Below are 22,462 nucleotides of genomic sequence, written 5' to 3'. Positions count from 1 at the left end.
AGCCCACCCTGTGCAGGGCAACCACTGCCACTTGGGAAAGACCTCTGCCCAGGGCACAGTCTCCTCGCCGGGCTGGACACGCCCTCCCAGCACATGGGGCGGGCACTGACCCCACCCTGACCACACTTGCTGAAGCAGGTTTGCGGTGGGGCTCACCCATGGTGCCACCGCAAGGCCACTGCCCTCTCCTCTGAGTCCTGGCCCCCAGGGGGTGTGGGCAAAGCTGCTGGTTCCGCCAGGCCCAGAGCAGTGCGCTGGATCAGAGTGGGCCCGCTGCTGATTCAACCCGGAGAAGCTGGGTGAGAGGGGCAGCGGAGGGGCTGGGAGGGGCCTGCCAGGGTGTGCACCACAGGCTGTTTGCAGTGGGGAGGGGTATGGACTTTGGGAAGGGCCCCCCCCACCAGTCTGGTGAAAGGGGCAGGCAGCAGCTTCTGCCCTGCCCCCAGCTCCCCTGCCAGCCCGAGTGCTCCTCTAGGGTCCAGAGGGGCCTCAGGAGGTGGGGGAGTCACTGTGTCCTCCTGGACAGGACCTGCCAGCCCTGTCGTCCCCGATTAGCAGGTAATGGCCTCCTTGATGCACAGTTTTATTAATCAAATTAATAAGTGCTTAAGTGACCTTGGCGGGTTCTGCTGAGAGGGGTATTCTTCCAGGAGGGGCACGAGGGTCGAGGGTCGTTGAGGAATACAGCTGTATACCCTGGCCCCCGGCTCAGGCAGGCCTGGGGACCCTGCCTTTCCACCTCGGAAGGCTGCCCTCTCTTGCACTTTCTTCCCAACACACACACTCATCACACCCACTCATCCTTCACTCCTCCCCAGCATTAACCCAATGCTCACCCCAAGCCCCATTCGAGACCCTGACAATAGCATTAAAGGAAAGAAGTGGTGAACTCAGGGACCAGGTTCCATGGGCTGTTCCTGTCTAGGGACCCCACAGCGGAGGCAGCGACGACATCTGGAGAGTGGAGAGGGAGGAGGGACTCAGCCTGCGGGGGTGCATCTTTGCTGGCCTGGATCTGCTGTCTGCCCCGCCCCAAATCCCGCCTCCTGAGGCTGCTTGAGTGGGCCGCGGCTGCCCCCCGGTGGCCACACAGACCCCGGCCAGACGGGATCCCAACCCAGTTTGCCCAAGCCTGCCGACTAGAGCCCCCTCCACGTGGCTTCTCCTGGGCCTGCGACTCCCGCGGCCCTTCCCACTCCTCCCTTTGGGCCCAGGTCCTGAGCCACCTTCTACGCGACCTGGTCAGTGTGCCTGCCGATGACCTCTGGGGCCGTTCCGCCGTGCATGCAGCTCGGGGACACTGAGGGCTCACAGACCCAGGAGCCCAGCAGGTGCCGCAGGGACATCGTGAGTGTGAAGCCCTAGGAGGGCCCGAGGCGGGCTGGGGGTGCCCCTCGGTGCCAGTCCCGGTCGCAAGGGAATGACATAGCCTCATGGCCATCTGTCCTAGAGCTGGAGCGGCGAACTCAGGGCCCAGGAAGTAGGACCCGGCCAGGGTGAGGGAGAGGCAGGGACCGGACAGGGTGGGGCGGAGCCAGGATAAATGAGGGGGCGGAGCTTGGCGGGACGCTAACGGGGCGGGGCCGCTGGGTCTGGCCGGCTGGTTTAGGGGGAGCAGCAGCGACTGAGCAGCAGGTGCAGGGTTGGTATGAGAGCTAAGCCCTCGATGCACAACGAGGGCCGTGTCAGGATGTGGGGTCCCTGTTCTGTGCACCGAGGGGGCCAGTCACAGGTGTTGCGGGAGTGGGCCTTGGCTGGGGCCCTACCCAGAGGAAAGGTCAGGTGGGCACCTAGGGTTGCTGAGTGAAGGGATGGACAGGGCAAGGAGGCCTGGAGGCCAGGCGGGGAGCTGAGCCTTGTCCAGACTGTGGGGTGCCTGGCGGGCCAGTGGAGGGGTGCCCGGTGGGCCGTTGGAGAAGTGCCTGGCAGGTGCCACTGTGTGCCAGCAGAAGCTTGGCTTGGGGCAGACCATCTCTGAGGGACGGTATGAAGGGGTATGGCATGTTGGGTGGCCGGAGGAGGCAGACAGGCCAGCTGGGGGAACGCCGGGAGCTTCCCGAAAGAGGAGTGAGAATCCAGGTTGCAGGGACCCCCTACAGACATCACTCCGCCCTGCCCAAGCTCTCCAAGACGGCTCCTTCAGGCTCCAAGGCAAGCGGGTGGACACCCCCTGACCCTCCACAGGGCAGCCCAGAGGCAGCCTCCTGGTCCCTGGGATTCGGTGTCCAGGGTGACAGTGACACTTCCCATGTGTGGGGATAGCGCCGCCCCCCGATGGCCTCAGACACACCTCATCTGACACTGTCTTTAATGGGGCAGCTCAGTCACTGGGCTGAGCAGCAAACTGACCTGCAAGTCCTCCGGGCTGGGGGAGGGCACCAGGGTGCCCCGGCTCCCAGCCAGCTGGGGCCTGCACTGGGGCCCAGGTGTGTGGGGAGCCTGCCCCTCACTGGCTCCCTGGGCGCCCAGAGGGTGAAGGTGGCGCAGCTCAGGGCTGGGAGGCTGGGGACAGCCCCCCTGCAGTCTTGTCCCTCTTGGCCTTGCGGCCCCAGCCAAGGAGGGGCCTGGGGCTGGTTCGCACAGGCACTGAGGTGCCCCAGCCACACTCCTTCTGGTTCCTCAGAAGCCCCCGCAGGGCTGGCCGGCGGTCCCCCTGCAGTCAGGACAGAGACACATAGGGTCAGCACCCCTGGCCTGGCCCAACTGTGGCCAGCCTGGTGAGTGCGACGGGAGATGGGTAGTGTGCGGGAGGCATGTCAGGGGTGCCACGCTGGGGTGGGTGAAGGCCGTGGGACAAAGCTCCTGAGGTGGCACCTCTGCCCGGGGCCTCCAGGGGTGTGGGCACACAGAGGCCCACTGAGGGGTGGCCTGGGGCCTTGTCTAGGGCAGGGAGGAGTCGCCAGGTGAGGCGGCCCCACGGAGGGCCACAGCATCCTCTCCAAAGCCCTGCAGCATCTGGGGAGGTTGGGGCCTGGAGGACCAGGGCCAGGGTGGGACAAGGGAGCTGGGGGCCACCCTCCCAGGTCCCCCAGGGCTCACTGTGCTGGGTGGCTCAGTGCTGGGCAGCAGCGTCACCACCTGCAGGCTCACGCCCTCGTCACCCACGCCCTTCAGCTGGGCCACCACCTCGGCGTGCTTCCACCACTTACACGGCTGCCCATTCACAGACACGATGTAGTCGCCCTCCTGCAGGCCAGCTGCCTGCAGGGAGACGGGGATGGTCTGCAGCCCTCGCAGACACCCCCACCCCGCCTCTGCCACAGTCCCATCGAACCCCTGCATGCTAAGCCGCCTGCACTGAACCAGAGACTTGGCCCTGGGGACAGGACAGGGACCCTTACCGCAGCATGGCCCCCCGGAATGACAGCAGCGATGAGGACCGGTGAGTCTCCCCGCAGTGTGAAGCCAAAGCCACTCTCCCCTCGGGTCACATGGACGGGCCCTACCAGCCGCCAGCGGTTCTTGGCTGAGAACACAGACAGGGGCCCCTGGGGGCCGTCGGAGGTCAGAGGCGTGGCTGGGCAGTTCTCTTGGAGGAGCCCCTGCCTGTAACACCCCCACCCCAATGTCTGCATTCTGGGACAGAAACCAATGAGGTGGCAGGCAGGGCAGGGCCACCATGCTGGGCCTGTCTGGGGTCTCAGCCCGGGCAGTGAAAATGAAGAGCAGAGCCACTCTGGCTCTAAGCGCCCAGGAAGGGGTGCTCACCAGCCGGTGGAAGATATCAGCCACCTTCACCCGGGAAAAGCTGGGTGCCCTGACCTCCAGAGTCCGGTGTGTCTTAGCTGAAAGGGTAAAGGTGAAGGGAGGGCAGGGCTAAGCCCCAAGCTTATGCGCCCCCAAGCCTCTCGGCCACAGCAGACTGGTGATACCTGACCCTCTTGGACATCCGGAGCCTGGCGGCACCCCCCACCAGAGGGAGGAGCACCAGTGCTGAGGGGCTGCCCTGCAGGTGTCTGTCGCCCAAGGCTGCAGCCCCCACCCCCACCCACACCCCAGGGCTGGAGTCAGGTGTGTGGACGGGACACAGGAGTGAGGGGCGTGCAGCGTGGGCTTCCCCGGGCACCCTGCTCCTCCTCTGAGGTCTCCAGGGCTGTGGAAGGTGATTCGTCTGTAACAGCAGCTGCAGTGGCCTCCGCCCACTGCCCCCCCTGTCCCAAGGGGCCTGGCTGCTCACGCTGGATGTCGGGGGCCTCGGTAGCCTCGAAGAAGTCGTCCTCGAGATCCAGCTCCGAGTACCTGGTCAGCGAGCACCGCAGCGCCTGGCCCAGCACGGCCTGCAGGAGGTCCACCCTGCGCAGGGCACGGCCCAGGGCATGCAGCCGCAGAGCCTCCTCTTGCCCCAGGATGGCACGCTTTAGGTGGGCCTTGCCTGCATGGGCACAGCCGGCATATGCTGTGTCACACACAGTCCACCTGGCACTTCTGGGCTGGGCCCCAGCTCCCCAGAAGAGGGGAGTGACACAGCAACAAGAAGAGGGCAGGTGAGGGCTTCTGGGCTCATCCTGAGGGTCCACCGGCTGGTCCAGGAGGGCTGCCAGGTGTGGGCAGCTGGGCCAGGGAAAAGCCTCCCACATGTACCCCCACCTGCCCAGAAGGCTGCCCGAGCTGCTGGGGCCCCTGCTCAGCGTCACCCACCAGGTAGGGGGCATCCGGGAGGAGGGATGATTACCCGACCTGTCAGCCTCGGGACACCAGGTATGCCCAGAAGACAGTGGGGTGGGCTATTCAGCACCCTCCTCCAGCCGCTCACCTAGCTTCCTGCGCTCCTCACGCTCCTGCGGCAGCGTGAGGCCCCGGGGCTCAGATGGGGGCAGGGGCCCGAGGAAGACCTGCTCCGGTGCCAGGAGTTCTGCCTCAGCGGCTGGGGGTCAGAGAGGGCTGTGAGCCCCTCTATACCAGGGTCTCTGCAGGCACACAGGCGCGAGGGGCAGGGCACTCACAGGGGCTGTCGCACAGGGCCACGGCCGCGTGGTAGTGGGCCAGGGAGTGGAAGTGCTTGGCCTTGACGTGCACCAGGGTGGTCCAGGGGAAGGGAACATAGTTGCACACGGGAGGCTGGATCATGGCCTGGTGTACCAGCTCATACTGGGCCGCCACCTGCCGGCACAAGTGGTAGGACCGTGGGGCCTCCTGAGGGACTCCAAGACAAGCCCAGCCAGGCACTGCCCAGCAGCCTCTGTCACCACCCTCCCCTGCAGGGGCCCTGCCCCACACCCCAAGCTGGGCCCAGCTCATGGTCTGTGTCCGCAGTTCCTGCTCCGATTACTGCTGTCCTTGAGGCGGGCCCACAGGGACGAGGACAACAGCTGGTTAGGGGACAACGGAGACAGCCCGGACACTAGCCGCCTCTGCCCCCAGCTCTGCCCCTCGGCTCCAGCCTGGCCCCTGGCCCAGGCCCTCCTGCCCACTGAACCACTGCAGCTTGGCCAGGCCCAGATTAGGGGCCCCACTCCTTCCGGGACAGGGCCTCCCTGTCCTTACCTGGGCGGCCTCCTGAGCCAGGTGCAGCTGGGCCAGGCAGTCACGGGGCGCCGTAGGGGCTGGAAGCGAGAGGCCCTCAAAGACACACTCCTGAGCCTGGGCGGCCATGAGCTGCTCCAGCATGGACAGTGAGGCGGGGCTCATGTCCGGGCTGGGTGCACGGGAGAACTTCTGCCTCAGGAGGTTGAAGGCCCCTACAAAAGGTGTGCTCAGGGCGGGCGCGGCAGGGCTGGCCCCATACCCCCAGCACCTCTGTGTCCCGAGGGCCTGCAGGCTTAACCCATCACGCGGGGAGGCCGTCCTACCCGCCGCCCAGCTCTGGCCCCAGAGAACAGCTAGGACCTGAACAGCAGACATGCACCCTGCCTGTGGCCATGGGTCTGGGGTCTGGGCTGCCCTCACCAGCAGCCCTCTGGAAGGACTCCGCGGCGCGGCTGGTGCCCGTGGGGCAGCCACGGTCCTGGCGTGCCCCGATCTGGGTGTGGAGGGCTCCGATGTTGAAGAGCACACTGCCCTTCTCGAAGGCTAGCGCCCGCTGCTGGGCCGGGACCCCTGTGAGCGAGTCATACCTGCAGGGTTGGGTCGGGCTGGGTGGAGTTCCATGGCAACAAGCCAGAGTCTCAGACATGGGGTGTGGGCAGGGGAGGCCACTGCCCCCAGGAGGATGGTGGGGCCCAGGACACCCTGTTCGCCCAGACCCCTACCACTGGAAGAGCAGCCCCAGGCTCCGGGCAGGGGTGACGAAGCGAGCGTCCAGGAGGCAGAGCTGGTTGTAGTATGCCGTGAGCAGCTCCAGGCCAGACTCACTCCGGCTGGGGGTCCGCACGGCCTGTAGGACAGCAGCAGCTGGGCCCACCCCACAGCACACACACCACCCTGGGAACCCCTCGACATCACAGCCCCATGGGAGCACCCCAAGGTCTAGAGTGGACAGGGTCACACTGGGGCACGTCTGCCCTCTCTGGGCCGTCATGGGCCATGCGTGCCACCCCAGGGCACTGTGAAGGGTACAAGGGAGGGACAGCACTGAGGTGAGAGGTCCAGGCAGGGTCTCTGGGAAGGGGACAGGCATGGAGCAGCCATTCCCAAAGGGCCAGCAGCACCCCGCATGCACAGAGCCACCTGTGCCTGGCTGTGCTGCCTTAAGGTGGGGACTCCTACAGTGTGACCGTCTACATTGAGTTCCATTTTTCTGCTACTAACTGAGCCTCATCTGTGAAATGGATGTGGCCGGAATCCTGGTTGGGGCGCGGCGGCCTCCAGGGCAGGGCAGGGCAGGGTGGGGCCCACCCACCTGCCGCAGGTTTGTCAGCTCCCTGATTTCCGTCTCATAGGAGGCGCCATCCTCTCCAAAGTGCCCAGAGATCAGTTCCTGATGGGGGGCAGGAAGGGGCAGGCCCTGGCCCTGGAGACGACTGACGCGGGTCCCACCTCTGGCCCTGGGGACCCCTCCCCACCACCCCAGATGTGGGCCCAGACTCCGAGCTGTTTCTAAGTGAATTCCCTTAGGTATTAGCCCCATGTGGCAGGTGCTGTGTGCCACTTGCCAGGCGAGGACACCAGAGCACTTCTCCACCAGGCCTGCTGGGCAGTGGCAAGCCACCACTCCCCCACCACAGCCTGGCTCCTGAGCCCCCACAGGGACCCTAGGAGCCAGCAGGTTTTCACAACATAGGCTGTGACTTGAGGGGGCAGCCTCCAGCTAAGGGGACCCTCAGAGTGAGAGTGAGGGGACCCTGTGGCCATCTCGGGGCTTTAGCAGGGTGCCTAGCTCTGCCACACCCATCCCAGGGTGGGCTCTTCTCTAAAGCCCACCCAGTCAGAATCCCCCACAGGCTGGGGAGGCTGAGCTCCCCACGTCAGACCCTTTCTCCCTCTGGGCCTGTTTCCTCATCTGTTCAATAAGATGGCTGGGCCAGGAAGCCTCCAAGATCCCCCCACACCCCAGGGCGAGGCTAGGTCCTTGAGGCCCTGGGGCTCACAGGCCAGCACTCACCTTCAGGGCTGTGGACCAATCCAGCTCCTTGGTCTCCTTCAGCCCCAGGGGAATCATGGGGACAGTGGCACCTTCCCTAGAACCAGAAGCATTTGAGTTCAGGCTCTAAGGCTGGCCCCTGCTGTCCCCAACGGCATGGAGTCCACCCCCTACTGCGCCTGCTACACAAGACACAGCTCTGAGACACCCTCGCATACCCACACACACACCTCCTGCACACACACCCACATGTACGTCTCCTGCACACACACCTATCAGGCGTGTCCGTGTCCACGCTGCAGTTGAGCTCCTCCAATTCTTCCTTCAGCAGCTGCAGGCTGGAGTTGACGTAGCTCAGCTCCAGGGCCACCGTCTCCCTGACCCTGGCATTGCTGGTGGCTCTGGGGAGGCCAGGCTGAGGTGAAGCTCTAGCCCTGCAGGTGGGCCACATGCCCCTGGGCACGCCACAGCCATGCCTGGGTCCAGCGCCCACCAGAGGGCCCAGCCCCTCCCCGGAGCCCCTGAAGTTCACATAGATCCCCAGCCATGCGTGCACATCCCGGTTCTCGCCCAGGGCACATCCATCAGACCCAGGACTTCCAGGGCGCAGGCTGCGCCCTCTGCCACCTCTCCCTCCACAGGACTCAGGCTGTGGCCTCCGCAGACACTCCACACCAACTTCCCTGGATGGGTGGGGCCAGACCCTCTTGGCCTGCATCTGAGCGTAGGGCGGAGGGGCCATGGGTCCCTAGGAAGGCCAGGCTGGGGCCAGGGAAGCTGGGCTGCTAAGGAAAACGAGGGGCCCTTGGGTCCAGCAGGGCCTCATCCTGGAGCCTCGGCTGGCTGTGCTCACTGGCTGTGGCTCAGCCATCACCCATACAGCGGGCTCAGGGAGGCACGTGTGAAGGTCAGAGCACACGCGCAGCTCACACGCCCTCGGTCTGGAGGAGGGATACCGGTCATCTGCCACAGCTCAATCTAAGCAGTACTGCCTCTGAGCAGCCCCCGCTGGTCACCACAGGCAGAGCAGAGGCCCCCACATTGCACGCTGTCATGAACACCCCCTCTAGCACTGCTCCAGCCCAGCTGGCCGTGAGCGGACCACGGCCAGTAAGGTCCACCAGCTGGGGGCCTGGGTTGCCTCTGAGGGCCTTGGCTGAGAGCCCCCAGCCCCAGTGGGAGGCTGCACTGGCCACGGTCACCTGCTCACGTGTCCCTCTCCAGACTGGACCACGAGAGCAGGCCCCACGTGGGTCACTGCCTTGCCCCATTACCCAGGGTGGGCCTGGCTCTCAGAGGGTCCCAGGCAGCTGGTGCTCACCTGTAGAGGTTCTCAGCCCCCGTCCGCATCCGTAGCTCCTTGTTGATCTGCTGATGGATCCGGGCCCTGCGGCTCTGAAGGCGGCCGCACGGTGTTTGCACCGCCAGGGTGTCACAGCCCTGTAGAGAGGCCGCAGGTCACGGGCCGGGCCACCCCTGGCAGCAGCAGCTCTGAAGCTGGCCCAGGGTACTCTCGCCCATGGGGACCACCTGGCTGGGGTGGATGAGCACGGAGCCCGGGCACAGTGGGTGATGCCAGGAAGGAGGGCAGTGGCGCATCGTCCGGCCAGGAGGGATGTGGCAGGTAAGGGACAAGCTGGGACTGGGGCCCCAGGAGGAAGCTGGACGGGTTCTGTGGGGCCCAGAGGCAGTGTGATGGGTGCCTGGGCAGGAGGCAGCCAAATGCTTGCCACACATCCTTCTGCACTTTGGAATTTTGCTCTGGAGCCCCCAGGACCTATTCACCCACACAATTCTTCTAGTACAGTTATCCCTGGGCGGGGGTGGGGGTGAGGGTGCGACCAGGGGCCTGCGAGGTGCTGGAGGCTGGCTCTCCAGCCCACCCCTCCCTGCAGCACTTGGCCCACACTGACCCTGTACTGGGCTCCGTCCCAGCTGGCTGCTGACTCGTGGGGACCCTTTGGCAAACGCCCAAATCACAGGCCTGCGGTCCCTCAGCTCCCAGGCAGCAGGCCAGGCTGCCCAATGAGCACGTCAGCAGTGGCTCCTCACCGCACACGGGCAGTCACTGCAGCCTGCCCAGCTTGGAGCCCCAGGTTAAAGCAGTGATACGTGTGCTCCCGGCTGTGGTGACGCCGCAGATGCCGTGACTCACCGGAGGGAGGGTCAGAGGCTTCTGCAGTAGCCGGTGAGGGAGTAGGAGTGGGAAAGGCTTTCAGGGCCTCCGTGGAACCAGCTGGTACGTCCCCTCTTAGCCATTTAGGGGCTTCCTGTCTGAGTCAGTCACCAGCCCACAAGTCAGGAATTACTTCCCAGAATGCACCTCTCCTCATCAATGTCCCCACGTGCGGTCACTTGGCCCGTGCACAGAGTGGGGATGGGGACACAGTGTCTCTCGGGACGCTGCCCCAATGGCACGGATGGGAGGAAGGTTTTATTCACGCAGAACTGACCTTGGGCTCCTTGCAGTGCTTCCTCTCCTCCACATATCTGAGGAGCCGGCTGCTTTGCTTTGGTATGTCACCCCCCGCCCCGGTCACACAGGGCAGTTTCAGACCCTCTGGGGGCTCTAGCTTGTCCCAGCCCTTGCAGGGGACTCCCTAAAAGGCTTCACAGCCCTTGCTGCTGGCACACGGTGACCTTGGATTACAGCCCCACTTCTCCTCCAGACTCCAGCGTTTTCAGGAGAGGTCCAGCAGGGAAGACTTCTTCTGGAGGGAGGCCCTCTTCTGGGACATGAGGACAGGAGGCCGCCAAGTGGTCCTTAGGTAACTGGGGAGAGGGGACTTGTCCCCACTGAACAATGGAGGACTCCCTGCTGTGGGACCCTGGCAGGCCCTCACCTGTAGGTAGGAGTGGGGCTGGTCGCAGGGTGGCACCAGGAGGGAATGAGACAAAACACAACTCTCCTCCCTCCACTCTGCTGGCTCAGTGTCTGTCTTCCTGCTGGCCTGGGCCTCTTCTCCGAGGTGCCCCCCATGGTTACTCTGTGCAGGAGGGAATGAGCCAAAGACATGGGCAGTCTCCCCTCCAGGCCTGAGAATCTGAGGAGGGAGGGGCAGGCCACGGCCAAAGTCACATCCCTCTCCTTCCAAAGGTCTGACTGCAAACCTGCAGCAGGTTCCCAGGTTCTGGGTGAGCAGCCATGGCTGTCTGCCTGGGTGGGAGGGTCCTGTGCTGGGCAGAGGCCACCGGCTCCACAGCACTGTCCTCGCCACATGGTTCATTTGGTTTCCGGTGCTGAGTACTCCTGGAGATGTGTCAGGAGTGGGGAGAGCCGCCGCCTCCCCGCTGGGTCCATTCTGTGCTCGGCAGCACTCCTCATGGCCTCTTGACCCCAACGCTCCATTTAGGAGGCCAGGCCAGCTGGAGTGACCTGGATGGGGAGGTGTGGGAGCGAGCAACGCGAGCCTGATCTTCAGGGCTGGGTGAAAGCCCTGCTCACACCTGCTGTCCCCACTGGGGGAGGCTGGGCCCGTGGTGAGGGCATCTCCCAGCAGGGAGGGGCACAGATGCTGGGTAATCACGTTTGCTGGTGGCACAACTTCCCCCATCCGGAAACCCAGCCTGGGTGGGAAGGGGTGGAGAACAGAAAGGCGACCCCCCACACCCTCACTGCTGCGGCTCTGGATGCCCGGAAGCCCGAGCCCAACGGCCCCCAGCAGCCCAGGAGGAAACAGCATGGGCGGCGGCCGGACTGGGAAAGTGGGGAGATGGTTATGCTAGCACGGGCCAGGAACAAACAACAAGGGCCCCACACCCTCCCCAGGCTCCCCTGGCTTTTGTTGGTTCCCAGGGAGAGGCCCCCATGCTTGGCTGGCAGGCTTCCTCCTCTCAGGGCCCTCGGCTCTGCCTGCCAATGCCCACCAGCCTGAGGGACCCCTCCTCTTCCCTCCCACAATCTCACCGGAATACAGAAGAACTAGATGCCCCTAGAAGGTGCACCCCCCACCCTTTACCACTCTGCCAAACACTGCTGCCAGGATACAAGGGCTACAACCACACCCGTGCTTGATGGACCACAGATCGGGCCACTCATCCAAGTGATACCACCCTGCCCTCTCTGATAGTCACTTGGGCACTGCTGGTTCCTGGCCACTTTCAGGCAGGCCCCACTCCCAGAGCCCCTTCCAAGTGGGCCGGGCTGCTCTTCAGTGGGCACTCACCTGGTGCTAGTAAGCCCCCACTGGACACCCACTCTCATCACTGTTGGGGCAGAGACACATCACCCTTGGACCCAGGCATGGCTTTCACGGGAATGGCTAACCAACTGGTCCTGCCCTGACTCTGAGCATTATAGCCAGTATAGGGTCCAGCCTCACTCCAACCCAGTGGCAGGGGTCAGATTAGACTTTCCAGGTGGCAGAAACCACCTGGGCAACAGAACAGAGGAACGTGCGAGGGTGTGCAGAGTGTCACTCAGGGACCGGCAAGGCTGGGGTCCATGCCCCACCCACCAGCTCCCAGCCCAGGGTCTCTTTGTCAGGACACAAATCAGGACGACAGCTGGAAACAGTGTCTGCCCCCTTCCCAGGGTGGTAGCTGGGCAGAGAGCCTGAAAGTGCCCACTGCAACATCTTGTGTGAGCAGTCTCCCAAACATTCTGCCCAAACCAACACGTGCTCTCTCCAAAGGCTGCCTGCAGGCCTGGCCGCCCTGCAAGGAAGTGAGTTCACAGAGGGCGGGCAACAGGCCTCCTCTCTCTCCAATGCGACCACTGGCCACAGTGTCCCCCACATACTGGCTGCAGCACCTGGCATCTCCTGGGGGTGAGCAGGGAGGAGCCCTTCCTTCCAGGGGTCTGGTCCGGAGCACGTGGCCAGTAACCTGGAGCCCATGTCCCAGCTGACACCCCCTACTCCTCCCTGGAGGCCTGGGCCCCAGACACAGAAGTTGAACAGAGCAGCGGGGTCCACTGTGCAGTCTGACACAGGATAGAGAAGGGGGACAAAGCACCATTGCAGTGAAGGTGCTACCTCTGCTTGGTAGCCTTTGGGGACATGGATGCCCAAAGCCTGGCATGAACACTGAGGCACCTCAAGGTGATCCCCCAGGGGACACAGGGCCTCTGGGCTGCAGAGGGAGGCAGGCAGAGCACCCCCTTTCCCAGACAGCAGACTCCTAAGGTCTCGACCCCCAACACCCTTCCAGAGCTTCCCCAGTACTCCTGGAAATGGTCCTTGGTCCATAGTCAGCGCCCGGGGTTAGGGACTTCACAAGGGGGTAAAGGTGTGGGTAAGTGAGAAAGGACAAACTCTCCTGTGGTGAAATCCTCCAGCCATTTCCTGTACCAAGGAGACTTCAATCGCCTGCAGCTCAAAGTTTCACCAAGCACAGAGCTGAGTGCCCAGGGCAAAGCTGCAGAGCCCTGGGGAGAGGGAGGGAAAAGCTAGAAAAGGAGGAATGACAGGCGCAGGAACATACTCGAGGGCCCCGGCTGTCATAGACCAGAGCCCAACACGTGCTTAGAAGGGACCCCAGAGCGTTGAGAAAACTGTGAGCTGGACTTGCGCTCCCCCCATTCCTGGGCCGCACAGGAGGGGCCTGCAGCCTCTCTTCAAGGCAAGTGACCCTGAACCGTCAAGAGAGGAGCTAGCGCACGCAGGCAACGCGGTCTCTGGCCCTCCACTGGGCCTCAGTTTCCCCAGTGGTACGCCCAGTTGCCTCTTGAAACCAGCGAGGTGTGGGAGGGGACCCCCGGGAGTCTGGCATTGCGTTCGGACGGGAGAAGCAACGCTGGCTCCGCAGCCCCGCGCCCGCAGGCTCCGGGAGCCCGGGCCCCGCAGGCGCGCCCACCTTGCGGACGCTGCCGGCCGCCTGCAGCTGTGTGCTCTCCTCGTCGGCGCCCGGCCCGTCCCGCCTGTCCTCGGGGATCATCGCCGCCCGCCTCTCGGGCCGCGCCCGCCTGGAAGCCGATGCCCGCGCAGGTCCCTCCCAGGCGCCGCGCAGGGTCCCGCACTGTCCTCTGCTCCCGGGTGGCGCGCCAGGTTGGCCGGAGGGGCGTTGCGCCCGGCGCTGAGCGTGCGAAACTCGCCGCTGCCCAGTCGGCGGCAGCGGCGACGCCGACGGACAGCAGCCCCAGCTAACCAGAGAGCGAGGGCGGTGGCTCCGAGCGTCCGGGCCGCGCCCAGCCGCCCGCGGAGTCCTGGGGGAATGCGGTCACCCCTGGCAACCGCCTGGCCCGACGCGGAGCGGCAGGCGCGGGGCGCGCATTGCGCATGCGCCGGAGGCCGCTCTGTGTTCGCTCAAGCCAGGGAGGGAAAAGGGAAAAAACAACGCGAAACGCGAAACTCCCAAACAGTGCCAAGTGCACACCGCCTTGGCGCGCCTCCTCGCGCAGTGCAGACTCCACGTTTGCTGCCGTGAAGTTCTGTTCCATCCCCCCGCACAGGGACCCTCCAAGGGGCTCGTTCAAAAATGTTCACAATAGGGTTTTTAACGGTTTTGTTAGAGCGATCATTGGTGCGAGTTGTTGAACAATGCCCGCTTTTTTCTCTCGGCTCGGAGACCCAGGCTCCTGCCTGGCCCCACTCCCGGTGCTGTCTGCACGGTTCGGCGTCCTGCCCCCAGAACCCGTCTCCACAACCTGTTTCCAGAATCATCTTACTTCCACAACCTACTTCTAGAACCGACTTGCCTCCACGACCAGTCTGCCTGCAAAACTGGCCTGTTTCCAGGACCTTTGCTCCCTGCACGGTTGCCTCCATCCTGGACCTTTCCTAACTTCTGTTTCTGGTGACTCTGGAAGCCACTCAGATTTCCTGTGGGGCTCACCTCACCTAGAACATACCTTTTGTAGGGGCAGGCACACCAGAACATAAGCAGTAATGGAAGCTCACCTTTGATCAAATTCCCCTAAAGTTCCAGCCTCGCCCGTCCTAACCATCCCCTCCACTGTCCATCCCGGGTCACTGCCGTGTTTTGGTGCTGAGCCGGGTCTGGTTCTCCCCCCACCCGCACAGCTGATCTGCCTTTCTCCAGAGCTAAATCCTGTGAGCTAAGCTCCTTGGCCTGCCCTGACCATCTGCAACAACAACAAAGTAGTACGGTTGTTTGCTCAGGAAAAATAAAAAGCTGTACAGGAAATAAAAAGTAATCACAGAATAGGTCCTGACTTAACTGTGTATTTCTTTTGTATTGCCATAATAATGCGATCAAGATGTTCTGGCATCTTGACTCCAGGACAATCAGAAGATGATTCTCTTAGGAGGACGGGAGAGGTGAGGGGGAGGAAGACAGGGTGAAAGATGCTGAACCTTCATCCTCCTAAGGCTAAGTCAACAGATGAGGCCTAAACTAGAAAATAACATTCCATCAGCAGAAGCGTGTTGCTCAGAATTGTGGAATTCAATACCAAGTCATCAACTCAGAGTGATTAAAGGGGCTGCCCCAGGGGGACAGGAGGACCCTGGGAGGAAGGGGGCGGCCTGGGAGGACAGGGGGCCCCTGGAGGAGGACAGCAGGGGCCCTGGGGGGAGGCAGTTGTTCTGCTAAACAGGTCTGGTGAGACTATGCACCTTTAACAGCAATGTGATCCCAAAGCTTGCTTTTTAAAATTATTTTTCCCCCAAAGCTTGTTTTTTAAAGAGGGGATGTATAGAAATTGATAACAAAACATCCAAAAAGAAAACATACCCCTTTGCAAGTGAAAAGGTTTCTCAATAAGGTTCAAATTACAAGAAAGTTAAAAACACAAACAGCACATTACCTAAAAAAACTAGAAAGTAGATAACATTATATAAAATAGATGGAATAAACCAAAGGAAATTCTGTAAACTCAGGTGAGTTTGTTGCTAAATAGATATAAAATAATTAACTAAATCAAAAGAAAGTAGTAGGAGGAAATTACTAAAGATTAAAAGCTAACATCAGTCACATAGCAAACAAAGCTGAGTGTTTGGGGGGAAAAAAGGTTGATAAATCCGTTGAGAGGCCCCATAGGGAGAAAAGAGATTGTATCAGCTAGGATCTTCCTCTGCCTGCATGAGACTGGGGTGCAGCAGATTAGCCAGGTTAGTGACATGTTTGTTTCCCCCAGACCTCCCTTCAGAGGTGGACGGTGGAGGCTGTGGTGTGGCCACAGGGATATCCACACCCAGGGGCCATGTGACTTCAGCCTCACAACGGAGCTGGGGTCATTCCTCCTCTGGGCGTGTTGTGTTCCAGGGCGGAAAAGAGGACAGATGCATTGAGGTGGAAAGCAGAAAACGCTCCCAGATGCCCTCAGAACTTTGTACTGGGGCCACGCGTCGCTGCAGGGGAGGCAGGAATGCTGCTCCAGCTGGCACATTGCTTTCTCCAACAGTCTGGGTTGTTGGAAGCAGAATGGGTTTGGGTCGGCCACGAGCAGTGGCTGCCTCAGAGCGAAAACACAGTACAGCACATTGCAACAGGAAAAAGCAAGAACTAAGCCCCCGGGAGTCTTGTGAACTGTGAGAGAACATTATGAAAGTTAACTGGTAGCCTAGAGAAAACGGAGGATTCTGTACTGAAACATAAACGATCAAAGTTGGCCCAAGGAAAGGGAGAGAAAACAAGACCAGACCAATAACCACAGAATAAACGGCCGAAAGGGCAATGGACTCGCAGGCATGCAGCAAATCCTTCCTGCAGAGAACGGGGGAGAAAGGGACAGCAGTGTTCCTGACCTAAAATGCCAATGTAATGAGGAGAGGCCACACTCCCTTCACTGTGGGTGGATTTCACCCATGCACAGGTGGCAGACCCTGTTGGTCTCAGGGCCTGTCCACTAGCCTCGCCCCTGTGAAGTCACCACTCCAGGGAGGGACAGCCGGTTTCAGCCCCAGAAAGTGTAGACCAATGGTGAATAACCAGAGGGCGCTGGAACCATGTAGGGGGTGCTGTGTGTCAGAGGCTGGGACGTGAAATGGCCTGCGGTGCCAGGGCCACGTGCACTGTCACGGACCCACCCCGAATGCCAGAAGGTCAGAGCCACCCATAGAGTCTCGTTGGTCCCGCTCCCTATGCCAACAACCAATCTACACCCATGGGGTTAGGATGCAGCTTCAGCCAACTGGGCAAGAGGGCAAGTAGTGCAGGAGGAGACCACGTCCCCCCTGCCCGGACGTTGTCATGACTGGGCGAGGCCCCACGGACTGCACAGCTATTTCGCCTGTGACTGTGGGGGAAGCAAGAGACAAACTGAAGGTGGCAGGGAATGCTGGCTCTGCTCCCTGACTTCTGTTTGGTGAAATAACAAATCTTTCTGTCTCAGCCACTTGGAGTTGGGCTTTGTGATATTTGAAGCCCACGTGTCCCACGTGAAGAGGTGCTCTCCTCGCCAGGATCAGGGGAAGGCCGACCTGACCACAGCGGGACACCTTGTAAGTGTCAGACCTTTGAACGGGTGATGGTGTGCAGTGCGGACGAGGACACAGGAAAGCAGGCCGTCCAAGGTGTGAAGACATAAGCCTTTTGGAAAACTCATCTGGAAGAAACCATTAAAATCTAAAATACACATGCCCTCAGCTTCAGGGAACCTGTTTTTAGAAATCAAGCCTTCTGAAGTAAACATTCAGAATTAACACAAAACAAAACAAAACAAAATAAAAACCTGGATACAACCTCAATATCCCCTACAGAGGTCTGGACAATTCTATAATGGCCTTTCCATGCTTTGGGTTATAATGAGGTTATTTTAGAGCTTCATGCAATGGTCTCAAATGAAGTCCATGTGATATTGTGAAGTGAATAAAACAAACTGCAGAATAACATGTACATGAAAAAAAGTCCCATGTTGGTTTTTAAAAAAGAAAGTCAAGGAAGAAAACCCCAAATGCACCTGTTTGTGTGATTGCCAGAAGTGCAAGCTGGCTGGCCAGCTACACCGGCTGTCACAACTGGCTTCCTCTGGCCCAGGGGGTGGGGTTGGGGGGTGGCTGCCTTTTTCTTTACACACTGCTGTACTACTGGACTTGTCACAGCAAAAGGGCACTCCTGCGCTTTGAAGTTAAAAAAAACACAGAGGGAAAGCGAGAGGATGGGAAGTGAGTCAACGGAGGCAAATTTTGGTGGGAAAAGGCGGACAAAAGGGACAGTAGCTGGAGGAGGACGGAGGTCAGCAGAGGGACTTTCCACAGACAGGAGGTGGAAGTGTTGCGGCTCCGCCTGACACCTCACTGATTGGTGTTTTGCGATGGCCAGATATTCCCTCAATGGGAGCGTGCACGTCCAGATTCTCAAGTTGGGAGGAAACTCAGGCTGCTTTCTGAGTCTCAGAGGAAGACTGGCTGTCCCCAGACTCAGTGACTTGCCCACGACCCAGTGGCTGTCCAGTAGGAGCGCCTGTACACACACTAGCTCTCTCCTGGCAGGGACCACCATGGGGAGAGCCAGCGGTGAACCCAAAATGCCACCAGGACGAGGGGGTCTAGATAGAGAAATATGGAGACAGCAGCTGATTCTAGAAATTTCCCACCAGGTCTGCATTCTGCCACTTTGATGAAGGAGGTGCTGAAGAATTTGGGTTTGGGGTCTTTGGGCTCAATCCGAAATGTCGGATGAGTGGATGAAAAGTGGTGGCACTTTCCTTCTGGCTCCAAGTCTCAATTAGGCGCAGTGCTGATTATTTACATTCGCATTTCTACAGAACAAGGGCCAAGGAGGCAGGCTTCCTAGGCCCGGGATGGGTAAGCCAGAGAATGTCATTATGCATGGGTTTCCTCACTGCTGTGGCATGCTAAGAGTCTGGAGTTCTGGCAGGCACCTGTACTTAGAGGGTACACGATGTAAATTGAAAAATAAATAACTGTAAGGCACGAAGAGAACATGATATACCACTGCGTGGAAGTCGCGTGTCTGTGACGGATGGAGTAACAGGCAGCCCAGGACTACAGGAAGCCTTAATCAATGGTGGTAATAGCTGGTGATGCATCAGCCCTGGGACTGTCACCGAGGGATGCTGGAGAGGAATCAACAGAACAACGTGAGAAATGAATTGTTTGTAAATACGATCAACAATTCTGTGTTCGTGAGAAAGCCATTCATCATTTGGAAACCACCTTTGGTAAAAGACGCACCTGGCTTCCTGGTGAGACGGGGCCATCAATCCCCCCTAAGTCACCGGGTGGCTCGGGGCTGTCGAAGACCCCAGAGAACAGACACACACATTTATTCTTATTTGAAGGCAAGTTGACAGTCGGGGCGGGGGAGAGACACTGAAAGCATGGGCTGGCAGTGGGCACAATAGAAAAAGCCCCTTGAGAATGCAGAGAACTCCTCAAAGCCCCCTCTGTCTGGGCACCTTGCCCAGGGGCCCTGGTGGGAGGGCCTGGGAGGACCTTGTGTGCCCATCACACTCTGACAGCTTCCCATGCTGTGCTCTCGTCTCGCAAACAGGAAGGCACTGAGTGTGCACTTGGGGAGGGAAAAGCCCCTCTCCGAGCAAGGAAGGTGCCTGCCTGCTGGCTTCTGGGGAAATGGCATTTTTGGGGATGAAGTCCAAGGATGGGGGGTGGGGACGACCAATTATTGCCCTTGTAAACTGACAAAGTGACCTGGCTGCATGGGCATTTTCCTGGCCACTTTGGGGACCTGGTTTCATTTGTTCTTAGAGTGTGAGGCAAGGATGCCAGCCTTGGTGTCAGCGGCTCCATGGGCCGGTCTGGTCACGGGCAGACACGGGCCTCCCCACAACCCTCTGCAAGGATCCTACTGCTGAAGGGACCACCCTGGGCTGGGGGGCAGTCCAGGGCGCTGTGGAGGGGCAGCCTGCCGAGCGGGAACCCAGGCAAGTCTCACCCATGTGTGAGCTCTGTGCTTGCCGCAGCTGGGGCTGTCTCAGGGGGTGTACGGACAAAAGGCTGCTTTGACGGGGATCAAAAGTGAACCGGAGGAAAGGAAGTGGACCCATGTCTGGGGAGTTCTATTCTAGGGGGAGCCAAGAACTGGCAGGACGCCTGGTTGTGGGGTCAGGGGAGGCCCGGTGGGGGGCGCTGGCTGGCCTTCAACAGAGGTAGGAACAGTCACAGAGGCAGAGGGATGGGGACACTGGCAGGCACGTGTGGAATTGGGAGGGTGCAGACACTCCCTGTGGACTGTTTCTGTGTCGGTGACGTAGGAAGCAAGGCCCCCACTGAGCGTGGGCCTTGGAGGGGGTGCTGGAGGCTGCAGGAGGGGTGGAGGAAAATGGGCTAAGGGCTGGGGTGGGGCCTTCTGGTGCGCGGGTCCCGGCTGGTGTGAGGCTGCTCACCGCGTGGAGGGTGAGAGGGCTCCTCGGGTAAGGACTGTGCCTCCCTGAGAGCTTGTGACATGTGCGAAGAAAAAACTTAATTCCAGGGACCCTTCTTCATTTGTGACCTAATCCAGAAAGATCCCAATTCTGGATGGAGGCCCCTCTGCTGTCACTACTGAATACCTTGTTGTCAGACAGTTTGGGATGTAATTTATAAAGTAGTTTGGACACTTGCCCAGCCGTCAACTGACAAGGCTCTTACTCCAACTCTGGGGCCACCTACACATAGCTACCCTCGAAAATATATATCATCAGAAAATATGCATCATTTATTTACCAAGCAAAAAAGGGGGCATTATTCAGTGGAACCAAAGCTTCCTTCTCCCTGAAAACCCGTTTCTATTTTCCACGTATGACTAATTTTTAATCTCAGTGACTGAGCGGTAATGCCATTGTCACTGGTGCTGACAATGGGGTTTTTTAAGAAGCATATGATAGATGTTGCCTTCATGGTGTCCTTTTTTGGTTATTTTTCCTGTAGCGTTCTGAATAAAATGAGTTCAGTCTCCGCGAGGCTCTAGCAAATCCAGGCGCAGTTGTAGATTAGGTGCCATCTGTATGCAAAGCCTCCGCAGCACACGCTCTGAGGCCATTACACGACAGAAAGCTCTGTCTGGCCATTATTTACCAAAGCCAGGAAACAGCTATTTACCTAACGTCCATTTGTTAAGAAGGCAGGGAAATGGCATCTTTAATAACCTCAAACAAAGGCACTAAACTTATAACACAACCAAATTGTAAAGTGAGGGAGCACGTGTGTAATTGCTTCCTCTGTTTTCCCTGAGTGTACGTGTTTAGGTGGATTTCCTGTCCTGTAAGGGGGCGTTAGGGTCACAAGACAGCCCCACTTAAGCGGCCATGCAAATACGGCCATCTTGTTCCCGTCCCCCATTCTCAGCCGGCCATCCTCACGGCCATCTCCTACTGGACAGAGGTACCAAATTCCCCACAGGCCTCCCTGCGCCTCAAGCTGTCCTGCCCACTGAGGCCCAGTTCTTTCTTTAAAGTGCAGTGGAAGCATGTTGTCATCTTACGTGACTGATGGTGCCCTCCCAGTGCCTGCAGTGATCACATCCATGCCCCGCCGGGCCGTTCCCCAACTCCACCACGCACGCACGCACGCACACACTCAGCCCCATGCTCTCAGTGCTCTGCCCACACCTTCTTGGCACTAGCTGCTCCCATACACCCCAGTTCCTCCTATAGGCACCTGCCTCCAACCTCCCCACGTGGCTTCTCTCAGTGCCTAGGGTTTGCTGGGATGAGTGCCAGGGAGTTGATGGTCCCAAAGCAGCCCCAGGCAATGACTGACAGGACGTGGTGGCCGGAGCCCAGATCGCACTCACTCAGGAGGTGTGTTCTCTGTTCCCAGAGGCTTCACGAGGGGGTGAGCCCACCCCTCAATCCAGCTCTTCAACACACCTGGGACTGGCCTTTTTCGCTTTCCTGTCTCACTTCCCTACTCCCCTACCTGTGTTTCCTGGGCCCACCACCCACATAAAGTATTTGTATGAAGGGTCTTCTTCTGCGGCAAACAGCCTCAGACACTTGCACACATGGACCCGCCCACAACTCTGTCCCGGCCATTTGCAGCCATTCGCAGTGCCCTGTGAGCCTGGAGTCCTCTCCAGTCTGCACCCTGGCTAACATCTACCCAACTTTCCAGACTCAGCTTGAGTGTCACCTCTTCCCACTGTCTCCCCAGACCCAGGCGACACCGATGTGCTGCTAGCACACCCCTAAGTGTTTAGGCTGTTCCCCTCCTTCTCCCACTGAAGAACACACCATGTTTGCCTCGCACCCCAGCACCCGGCCCAGCGCCCAGCCTTCAGTTTGCATGAAAACAGTCGCATACGCAACGTACCAACGTGCGGGTACTTGCCAGCTGGCTAGTGGGACGGGCAACAGCTCACATTCAACAACTATGTGAGCTTTTCTCAAACATTACCCATTTAGTGTTCAAAACAGCAAAAAGCATGTCGCTGTCCCCATTTCTTTAGGACCCAGAGGCCTCGTGAGCTCTAACAAGGCCCCCTGCGCCCCACCCCTGACGGACCAGCGACCGGCGGCCCTGCAGAGGCGCTCGGCCGCCCCAGCTGCCCACCACGTGCCTCGCACCGGTCACCTGGCCGGGAGCCCGTGGTCGGGCCTGCGGAGGGAGTGTCCGCACCCCAGTCCCCGCCCCGTAACCCGCCCTCCCCCACCTCTCTTCTCGGGTGCGCTCACCGCCGCACATGCGCCGCCGCCCGCCTTGCCGGCTGCCCCCGCGGCAGAATCGAGGTGCTGCACGTGGCGGCGGCGGGCCGTCGTCTCCGCGTTGGTGCGGGTCCCAGGGCCACTCGAAGAGCTTCAGAGGAGGTGGGACGCGGCCTGAACGCGCAGGCGCCAGTGCGGGGGCGGGTGAGGCCCGCGTGGGGCTCTGGCCTTCCCTTCGGTGGCCACGGCCGTACCCTCAGCGACCCCTTCCTCTCAGCGTCCCCGGTCGCGCTCCTGGTGACTCCGCTGCCCCCCCCCCCCCCCCCCCGGTGTCCCGTTCCCCTCCGTGCCCGTCCTTTCTCCCCCCCCCCCCCGTTGTCCGCACGATTTCCCGTGGACTCCTGGGGCGCTTCTCCCGCCCACAACCATGCTTTGGACGCGTCCCTCCGCCCTAACGTATTCCTGCCCTGGACCCCGAATCTCCAGCTCCCCACGAACCCGAGGGACGGTTTTCCCGTCGTGGCGTTGCCCTCTCATTTCCTGAGTTCTCATCT

The 22,462-nt window shown here is 60.4% G+C and overlaps 1 protein-coding gene across 7 annotated transcripts; it reads right to left on the bottom strand.

The window, feature by feature from the left end:
• Positions 1-780: 780 nt before the first annotated feature.
• Positions 781-13,639, bottom strand: RHPN1 (rhophilin Rho GTPase binding protein 1). Of its 7 annotated transcripts, none has more exons than XM_033126931.1 (15): positions 10,303-11,649; positions 8,781-8,899; positions 7,732-7,893; positions 7,481-7,556; positions 6,779-6,856; positions 6,189-6,313; positions 5,887-6,053; positions 5,485-5,678; positions 4,944-5,100; positions 4,754-4,864; positions 4,178-4,372; positions 3,709-3,785; positions 3,342-3,488; positions 3,040-3,201; positions 781-2,653 (listed from the first exon to the last, which is right to left on the bottom strand). In XM_033126931.1, exons 1-15 carry the CDS (start codon positions 11,140-11,142, stop codon positions 2,489-2,491), a joined length of 2,775 nt encoding a protein of 924 aa, XP_032982822.1. In that variant the 5' UTR covers positions 11,143-11,649; the 3' UTR covers positions 781-2,488. The 7 variants fall into 7 exon arrangements, with proteins under 7 accessions (XP_032982822.1, XP_032982823.1, XP_032982824.1 ...); XM_033126932.1 differs by having other exon boundaries at positions 782-2,653; positions 7,732-7,860; XM_033126933.1 differs by lacking the exon at positions 10,303-11,649 and adding an exon at positions 13,256-13,639 and having other exon boundaries at positions 786-2,653.
• Between the last annotated feature and the right edge of the window lie 8,823 nt (positions 13,640-22,462).

The sequence above is a fragment of the Rhinolophus ferrumequinum genome, chromosome 14 (genome assembly GCF_004115265.2).
Source record: "Rhinolophus ferrumequinum isolate MPI-CBG mRhiFer1 chromosome 14, mRhiFer1_v1.p, whole genome shotgun sequence".
NCBI lineage: Eukaryota > Metazoa > Chordata > Mammalia > Chiroptera > Rhinolophidae > Rhinolophus > Rhinolophus ferrumequinum.
Note: the sequence above shows the minus strand (reverse complement) of the source record. Positions and strands in the feature narration are given on the sequence as shown.

What these genes read in the sequence shown, in the direction of transcription:
- RHPN1 (XM_033126931.1), bottom strand. Translation starts at nt 11,142, where the DNA reads ATGCTGTTTCCTCCTGGGCTGCTGGGGGCCGTTGGGCTCGGGCTTCCG. An exon ending in CTGATATCTTCCACCGGCTG is followed by an intron (nt 3,489 to 3,708) that starts GTGAGCACCCCT and finishes GACGGCCCCCAG; the next exon opens with GGGCCCCTGTCTGTGTTCTC. An exon ending in GCACTGAGCCACCCAGCACA is followed by an intron (nt 2,654 to 3,039) that starts GTGAGCCCTGGG and finishes TCCTGACTGCAG; the next exon opens with GGGGACCGCCGGCCAGCCCT.